The sequence below is a fragment of the Pyxicephalus adspersus genome, chromosome 3 (assembly GCF_032062135.1).
Source record: "Pyxicephalus adspersus chromosome 3, UCB_Pads_2.0, whole genome shotgun sequence".
Classification (NCBI taxonomy): domain Eukaryota; kingdom Metazoa; phylum Chordata; class Amphibia; order Anura; family Pyxicephalidae; genus Pyxicephalus; species Pyxicephalus adspersus.
The window spans coordinates 63751257-63761151 of record NC_092860.1 but is presented as its reverse complement, the minus strand read 5'-3'; the positions used below and the strand labels follow the sequence as shown (position 1 = coordinate 63761151).

At 33.8% G+C, this 9895-nt stretch overlaps 1 protein-coding gene across 1 annotated transcript; it reads right to left on the bottom strand.

Annotated features, from left to right (window-relative positions):
- Positions 1 to 214: 214 nt before the first annotated feature.
- On the bottom strand, positions 215 to 9364 carry LOC140326394 (uncharacterized). Its single transcript, XM_072404942.1, has 3 exons — positions 8744 to 9364; positions 7882 to 8054; positions 215 to 3288 (listed from the first exon to the last, which is right to left on the bottom strand). Exons 1-3 carry the CDS (start codon positions 9263 to 9265, stop codon positions 3081 to 3083), a joined length of 903 nt encoding a protein of 300 aa, XP_072261043.1. The 5' UTR covers positions 9266 to 9364; the 3' UTR covers positions 215 to 3080.
- Positions 9365 to 9895: the final 531 nt, after the last annotated feature.

Below are 9895 nucleotides of genomic sequence, written 5' to 3'. Positions count from 1 at the left end.
TTTTGATGGAACTTAAACAAAGTTTTATTTGAACATATAAGACTAAACAACAACTTAGAGAAACACATAACAAAATTAGCAAAATATTGAAAAATACAACACATTATTTACAAGACTGATACAAAATGAATATAAATGGATCTGGAGAAATGTGCTATGAATACATAAAGAATTATAATATTTGAAAGTATTATTTTGTGACCCCCCCCCTCCCCCTTACACGACACAAGTATTAGAGAACACAAAATCAGTCATTGAGCCACAGGGAAATATTATTTTGAGTTAATCATAAATATATAAATCCTCATAAATTTAGAGTGTTCTAAAGCAACCCTGAAGTGGAATATACCTACCTTATCCAGTGTTGTCATTACATTAAATATCTAAGGACGTCTGCATGTCAATTTATTTGAAAGTGATTGCGAACTCCTCTCATTTCTTTTTGGGCTGTCCAACATACTATTGAAAACAGTTTTATGTATCTATTTTTAAATGAAAATGACTTCCTGTGGTCTCTACCTATGCTGAATTGCCATTAGTTAGCACTCTGTGGAGTCCAGAGCAGCCCCCTAGCTATGGTAAAGAGAAGAGGAGGTTTCTGATCTAAAGCAAACATTCCCAATAAGGTGATGATGCTATAGCTCTATTGATATAGTAAAGTATTGGGAGTAAGCATTGTCCCCCGGGGACGAAAATGTGTTACCTGGGCAGGATCACAGGTTAAAATAAAGATAGCCTGAAAAAAAGAAAACAAATGTATCCAATGTATGCAATGATGGGTAAGCTGCAACATAATAGTGGTTTAGGCATACTTAGGAATGCCCCATACCCTGGAGTTTTGAAATGTATTTAACCCATCTGGCTAAGAAAATCTTTACACAGCACCAATCATGGAATCACTCATTTTGGAGAATGTGTATTCCGTTGTTTTAGTTGTTGCAAAAACAATTCATTGATATAACAAAAACTATTTTATTTATTAGCTGAATATTCTAGCATTGTAAAATATACCTCCAAAAATGACATTGTAGCAATTATTGGCACTTTTTTTTTGCTCAGACCAGATAGGGTAAAAAATGTGGAGCCAGTTAATGATGAAAATATTGTGCAATCAACCCCGAAAATTCTAAATTTGACTTTGCTGCATATCTTTTCTGTCTCACATGCATTTTTGTAAAAAAAGGCATGGTTAAGGCAAGGAAGGCATGAAAAGGGGGAGAAGGTTGTGGATCCTTTTGGCTTTTCTACTTTGTACCTTTTCTGGTTTTGATTTTTTTCAAATTCCATCATAAATTTTTAATCAACTTGAGATCTGGACTGTTTGCTAACCAAGTCCTTTGAATTGATTGTAAAAAATAAAAAAGTGTCCAAAATATTTAAAAAGGAGTGGACTAATAATTATTGTCAGAGTTTGTATGTGATGACAATACTGGATTGAATAGGTATTTTGCTTTTAAGTTACTTTAATGGCAAAATACCCAATTTAAAGAAAATTCATACCCACGTCCACAATCAACATAGCAGCAAAAACACACATTTCCCTTTACTTTGTCACAGACCCAGTGCATGTTATTTTTTTTTTTCATTTTTATTAGTTACAAATGTAAGTACTGTCAGAACTATAGACTAAACTGTTTCTATACAAATTTAGGACAATGAACCTGATTTAATAAAGCTTTCTAAGGCTGCAAAAGATAGACTTTCATCAGTGAAGCTGGGCGATCCAGCAAACCTGAAATGGATCCGGTCCCAGATTCAAAACATTTGGTATCAAATAGCAAATGACCTTAAATAAATCCATTTCAGGTTTACTGGATCCCCCAGCTTCACTGATTAAGGTTTATCCTCCCCAGCCTTGGAGAACTTTATTAAATCAGGCCCATTGTGTTCAAACTTTGCTGTGGAGCTCTGTTATTCTTACTTACTTCCCTGCCATTAAAGGTTTTCTTCATCTCTACAGAAAAAAAATTGAAGTCAAACATATAATATACTGCTACCAGTGTAAAAAGATGAAAATACTATTCCTGATGTCATCATTACATCATAACAGCTGTTATCACAGTTTAAGCAAAATACAAAGTGTAGCATATCTAGTTATTACAACACATGAGATTCATGTCATAAACTTCCTATTTTTCTAAGTTCAGCAGATTCCGAAAAGGTGGACAGATAAGTACAAACACCATGAGCTCTAATTCCGACTAAAGCACAATTACAGCCTTAAAGCTGTAAATCCTGTTAAGCACCTCACAAGCAATTACTTGTAATTAGGGCAAGGTTTTGAATATGATGTGTGATTGTGGTACATTGTAGGAACAGCTGAAGCATAGTGAAACTGCTAACTAGTATTAGAAAGCTATGATTCAAGCCACAAGGTTATAAACGATAATTAATAAGTGATTGTGCAAATTAAAAAAAAAATTGGTTACAATAAATATGTATATATTAATATATTATTTTGTTTTGAAGAAATGTTTTGTTTTTTTTTGTTTTTTTAACAGCAGACTAGAGCAGTGTTTCTCAACCAGGGATTTGTGTTTCAGAGGTTGTTAAGGGTTGCTTGAGCCATGAGCAACTTTTACCTCTCAGGTCAGATTAAGCAACACCAATGATTTATTTGGCTATTTGTAAGGGTGACATTTTCCACTGGCCAGCACAGTACTGTAAGCTGTGAATACTGTAATTATAGCAGGGGTTCCCTGAGATATGCAAGTTACTTCAAGCCCCCCCCCCCCCTCCTATTCAAAAGATCAAGAAAAAATGGTGTTGTTAGATGTAGATACACTACTGTCATTTTACAGACATCTAGCATTATAACAAAATGAAATAAAATGGATAAGTTTGTCAGTTATTTTGCTGTTGTATTTTTTTTTCTTTGTGAACTAGAATAATATTTGTGCTTTGTAATGAAACCTAAATACAGCTTAGTAAATGTAGTTTCTTTCAAAAAACTTTCAAAAGATTCCTTAAATAAAAATTCTAATGTAAATACTTTTTAATTAATTCCTTTTTTGTCATAACCATTCTAGAGACTTATTTGGAATGGCATTTTGAGCCTATCCCTATAACATTTTAGATCATTATAGGTAAGGATGCAGCCGATGCCAAGGCCAAACAAATGGTACAGAAAACCTTTGTAATTGATGCTGAACATTTTCCACTAAAGGCCACATCTCATTAAGACTGGAATGAACATGAAGAGAAGAGCACCAGATGCAGAACCTTTGGTTAAGACATTGTAGATTGCAGAGCGTTAAGTGAGGTGGACATCCAAGTACAGAGGTCACCCTATTGGAGACAGCAGTTAGTTATAAAAATATATAAAAAAGAAGAGCAAAATAATAATATATTTTAAACATTGGTTAGGACCTAGTTAAAAAGGGAAGTAATTATGTGAGTACTGCATTACAGCTGTCCATACATGTAGCTGATTTAACAACTATGTAGTGTAAAAACCTACCTGGCTAAATATAAATTGAACTGATTTAATAAAGTGGAACTGTAGTTCTGCAATAAAAAATTATGAGCAAGCAGGTGAAAAAAGAGGGAGCGAGAGCATGGAGAGAGAAGGGAGAAGAGCTAGGGTGGAAAGGGTAGAACCGTGAAGAAAGAAAAAAAAAAAAACGACAAGTAAAATGATACAGTTTATTATATAGGATCATCACAACCCATAGACTAGAACAACTTGAACAAACCAAAAGGAAAAGATCACATTATTGTGGCATATATATTAAGAATTGAACCCTTCCTCGTAGGGCTTCTATGGCATAAAAAGCTCTGTATTTGAAAGGGGAAAGAAGGGCAGTCTGTTCTTGGTCCCTGGACGAATTAAGAATGAAATTAAAAATAAGGTCAGATTGGACTTCAAGGTCAATCACTATGTCTGCCTCCAGACATTCCACGTACATGGGACTGATTAGGTCTTTGGCTACAATGGCAATGTCAGGGGGTTAGGACGACAACCATTGGCACTGTTTAGTTCCACTTTAATTAAGTACTTACAAAAGACCTATCAAGTTATATCTGTGATGCCAAGACCAGGAAGGGGGAGCATTATCAATGCTTAGCTTAGAGGAACCTCCAGATGTAAACAATGACATTAACTGTTTGCAGCACACCAGTAGGACAAAATGTGAACATAAAGGAAATCACAGCTATTCCAGTGTGAAGAGATGTAAATGACAACTTAATCCCAACATGCATGTGATAGTGAGAGTGAAATATCGGACTATAATCACTGACCAACCTTCTAAAATTGTTTGAGATACTACCCTGCAATAATGTATATCAGAAAAATCATAGGCTTTACATTAATATACTGATTTTCATACTGTTTCATACAGTTATCAGCAGTAAAGACTTCTATATATTGGCGCAGGCTTCTATTGCTTGTTTCTACATGTGTTTAAACTATTTACACCAGCTAACCACAACTAGGTTTTACTTTTACTTTATTTGTGTTTCAAACTATGTTTATTTACTCTGTTATGATAGTTAATGTTTCTGCACTCCCCTGAAAAAGCCACATGATGAAACGCTTCAGGGAAAAAAAGATATTTGTGCTGCTCTATAAATCTTTTGTTGTGACACCTTTCTTGTTTTGTTACCTATGCTACGTTATGCCTCAAACTTAGTTGAGTTCCTTCTAGTGCCTATTAGCAACTATTGAGTAAATATACAACTTTGCTGCCAAAAATCTCTTCTCTTCTGTTTTATTTCTACTTTTGTTGAATTTTACAGGGCTTGGCAACCGTTATGTTTGATGGAGAATTCCCCCCTTTTTTCACTCAGAAAAAAAAATCCCATTAAGGCATACTCTGATCACCAATGTAAAGATGCACTCCACTGGCCACTAATGTAGAGGAGTATTATTCTACTGACCACCAATAATAAATAACACTACAATTTTCACTTTTTGCATTTGGTCTTCTTTCCATTAATATCCCCATCCCCATTAATATTTCCATCATCATAATCTAAATCTTTCCTATCATATTTACAACTTACTGATCATACTAATGTATCATGAGCTGTAAAAGTAAATGTTCTCCAAAATTCAATTGTTTTATAAAAGTTATATTCAGGGTATGAAGTTTGAAAAAATATATATAAAAAAAGAGTGATCTAAACTATCACAACAAATGTTAATATCTGATAACTATTGACTATCGATTAGTTAGCTAAGGAGGGGTGTATAAAGTACAGAACAAAAATGTCACCATAAGATTTGTCATCTTAAGAATAGCAGAACTAACCGTGTACATGTAAAATACTGGTAGCAGGCAGGTTCTTTATTACAGAAAGGACAGGCTATATTCCTTCTGCAATAAGAAACTTATCAGCTGGTCCACTCCTGGGTCTGACATGTTTGATGCATGCAGACAGGTCTGTTTTCAATCCCACCAATTATTATGTCAGCATTGTATACTGAGCTGCAAGTGAGAAGCTCACTTTATATTATACATAAATAGGACATTATAGAGAAGATTGTGACCAGACAGGTGGCCAGTTTGTTTTATAGCAGAAAAGACATGGCCTATCCCTTCTGCAAGAACCAGTCTTTTAAGCTTTTATTTGTTTTCATTCACAAGCTTTTGCAGTGCTGTATTAATAAAACTACTAATTTAAAAAAGTAATAAAATAATTTGTAAATAAATTGGCCATTTTTTGTACTAGAAAAAAATACAATTGGGTGTTAAATTCAACGATTGCACAAGTTATTTATCAAACAAGGGGTCTGTTTATAAAGACGTGAATCCGACATTAAGTAATATTCTCTAACTCTCCAGTTTTTTACACTATCAGAGATAAAAAAAGGAAAGTGCATTTACTTAATTTACTATAAATACAAATTTAGTATAATTGGTAATACCAATGATATTGCCAATCAAAAGTCTATCAGCAAATTGTATCAATCGCTCTACTCTATAAAGGCTATACAGGTGTTGGATTATTTATATTTATATATGTCATTTTGTATTCAATATATGAATTTCAAACAGTAGTCAGAGACAGGAGTTTGGGCAAATACTAGCTCTGGCATGTGGCTCATTGCAGCTCAAGCATCCCCCAAAGATTCAATGTCATGTATGTGCAGTGAAATCTAAATTATGTCAAACAAATTCATGTAAAAGGTAGTTATTGTTAAAATATTAACAGTTATCAGAATACTATATTTCTTGTGATAGAACTTCTGAGTAGTTATTTCTTTCCTATTCTTCTTTGCCTCCCCTCATCTTTCCCTCTTTTCTTTTCTCTTCTCTATATATATATACCTTTTTTATTAAGAAAAAAAAGTTTGACATTACCTTGGCCATATGTTGTTATTCTGCTGATCCTTTTCTTACTGTGCCGATTTTCAGTTTTTGCTGTGTATATTGTATGGGATTTTTTTATTGTTCTCTGAATCATTTTGTTTTTCCAATAACATTGTACCTTTTTGTATTTTATCTTAGGTTTCCTTTCACACATTTTAATCCACATTATCAAACTTTGTATAAATATTGGTAATTTTTGTGATTGTGAAAAAACTACCACTAAGCTTCAATGATTGTCATAAATAACTTAATTAATTATCATCATTAATAACATCTACCACACATACAAATATCTCATTTGCTTCACCAAACTGTATTCAAATCATTGTCATTTTAAAGCATCATGATGAAGTTTGCATGGTATTTTAATACCCAGGAAAAATACTACATTTTGGGAATTCTGAGCCCAGTAATAATACCTATGTTTAAAACGTTTGTCACATTGGAACCTTCAGTTCCAAGTAATGTATCACTGTGTTTTTGAAGGAGCAACAGAAGAACATACTGTCTACATAGCTTGGTAACCCCCTCTTCAGCTTAGAGAACTTATTTAGGGTGCAAAGCATGCCATAGTGAAAACTAGGAGCCTGCTATGAGCAAAACTGCTTTGAAAAGTATGCTACAAACACCCAAACTGGTGTACAAGTGTAAATATTGACCTGGAGACACTTAGAGATACCCACAGAAAGACAAAAAAAGTGCTTCAGAACCATGAGGAAGGACAGATACACATCCTACAGTTTCTGCTCTCAATATTTACTTGTTTCTGACTTGAAGAGCTGCACAAGGTAGCATCCTCTTCCTTTTTCAGTCAGAGCTGAGTGCAGTCATATGACCTCTGTTAACATTCACAATAATGATTCTTTGCAGTTATTCAAAGCTCTAGGTAGTCAAGATGTGAGCAGCATGCTCCCTGCACAGATTTGCATTAATTTTACTTAACATGACTAAAGATTTTTTTTAATTTTTGCCATTGATGTGCTTTTTTAAGTCTACCAATGGCAAAGTGATAGCTTTAAATAGATGTCACCTTGTTGCAGGATGCCAAGCTTACTAATATATATATGCCTGTGACACTTTTGCTGTGTGATTTATGTATTCACATGTAAACATTTGCTACGTTAAAGCAACTTACTTTTGAAAGCAATTCTAATACATTATACCATAATATAATAAACATTTTATGCAAAGCCATAAATTCAGCAGCCAGTTGCTATGAATCCCATGGGATGAGTTTAAGGTTGTAGGGAGATCTTTGGTTTAGGGTAGTATGGAAGGAGAATGGAAGAAGTAATATATAGATACAACTGATAAAATTAGAATGTATCCCACAATTATGCATTACAATTCTTCATGTTAATGTGATATAAAATCTGCTTTACCTATTATTGGGACATAAAGTATGACGCTCACTTTAAACAAGAGTGCGTATTGCCTAAACATTCCGCATATGCCCTTAGTAAAGTTTTTTTCTGCATTCCTTGTAACAAATGTATTTTAATGTACAATATTATTTTAATACTCAAGAGTATAGTAACAGTTTACAAAGCATCTGAATGTTTACCTGCGGATTCGCCTTCTTGTTCTGCGGCGCTGATAATCTCCTCGAGAAAAAGCCTCCATGTTGGCAGGATGAACAGTCCAGTAATGTCCTTTACCATTATCACTACGTCCTGCCTTAATGAAACACTCATTTAAGGAAAGGTTATGGCGAACACTATTCCTCCAGCTTTTGTCCTAAGAAAACCATGAATTAGTGTATTAAAAAGCATTAGCAGTATCACAAATTATTCTTAAGTAAATATTATCTGAAATAAAATGCAGTAGGATTTATTTTAAAAAGATTAAAAAAAAGGAAACAAGACCGGTATGTATGTTTACTTGGCAGACTAAGTAAGGTGAAGCTGTGCCTAATATAAATGTTCCAATTATGTGCAAAAAAAAAAAATGCTTCATTTTTTATTTTCATTGTACATGCTAAATCATTAAATGTGAACATTGCTTTGTATTACATCACCATCTAAGTTATTTAGATCTAATCCTATAGTACTTGAACTATTTCTTTAGTAAATTAAACTTACTGTAGCTATTGGAATTACAAATAAAGGAACAAATATTTATTTACACAACAAATAATGTACAAATAATACACCATATGAGCTTTTGGTAGATGTTTTTCCTAGTCTAGTACTCACTACAAACCACTCAAACTAGTTATTCATAAGTCCATAAATTCCCCAATAATACCAAAGTGGAAAAATGGTTATCCTGGCTAGTTTAAACATGCACATCTAGAAAGCTTTAGAAAACAACACTAATACATCTTTACTAACAAACAAAAGTTTTAAAATACTTATTCTAGTTGGAAAAATTAATTGTTGTTTTACCAGTTATAGTTATATTTTTCAAATGGTTTTATTTTGTACCTGGTTATGGTAATACGGGTAAGTGTCCATTATCCACTTGTAAATTTCATTTAATTGCAGCCTTTTCTCAGGAGTAGACAAAATAGCTTTTGAAATTAAAGCTATATAAGATTGGCTTGGTTTTTCAAGAAGATTCTTTTCACGGTGTTGATTATTTGGAGAATGTACAATATTTTGTTTTAAATGACCGCCTGTTACAATTTTATCTTCAGATATGATGCTAGCAGATGCCCATGTGCTTGTCTCTGCCTGGCTGATGATGTTGGGAATTAGCTTATCCTTTTTATCAAAAATTTCTGGTTTCAGTGTGTTCTCTCTTCCATGAATTTTAACCATTTTGTCAGTTTCTTTTGACTGACTTAACTTTAGTTCAGTATTCAAGAAAACACTTTCTTCAGATTTGTCTTGACCACATGATAGGATTCCAAAGTTCTGCATAGTTTCTTCCTCATGCTGTGATGTCCATCCCATCAATACTTTTATAAGAAAAGACGCTCCAGTAGTATTTATAGATGAGGACATTTTTCTCTTCAGTGAGTGCTTAGATTTTCTATATATTTATTCCAGGCAGTTGCTTTCAGTCTGACTGGATTCTTAACACCTAACTGTCCCTAAAGCTTTTCTTCCTGCAATAGAAGCACATTACCACTACTGATAATTGTGCCTGTTTATCCTTTAAAGCCTTGCTCTGTGAGGATTTACACTTTAATCCTGCAAATAACATGATTAATGCACAAGCCAAACATAAACCTGAATATCCATCTTGATGTTCCAAATGCCAAAACACATCTTGCATTACGTTGTGCTTTAGAGTCCATAGTGGTATCACTAGCTGTCCCTCAAAGGGGCTCACAATCTAATGTCCCTACCTCAGTCATATGTTATTAACACAGTCAGTTTGTGAGGGAGCCAATTAAACTAACTGCATGTTTTTGGAATGTGGGAAGAAACCAGAGTACCCAGAGGAAACCCACGCAAACATGGGGAGAACCTGCCCCCATGCAGATAGTGTGCTGGTCGAGATTCGAACCTGGGACCTAACACTGCAAATGCCAGAGTGCTAACCTCTGAACCACACTTTATTACAAAAACAGTTTTATTGTGTAATATAATTTTTTTTTTAAACTCAACAAGTGTGTTGCTAGGATTGTT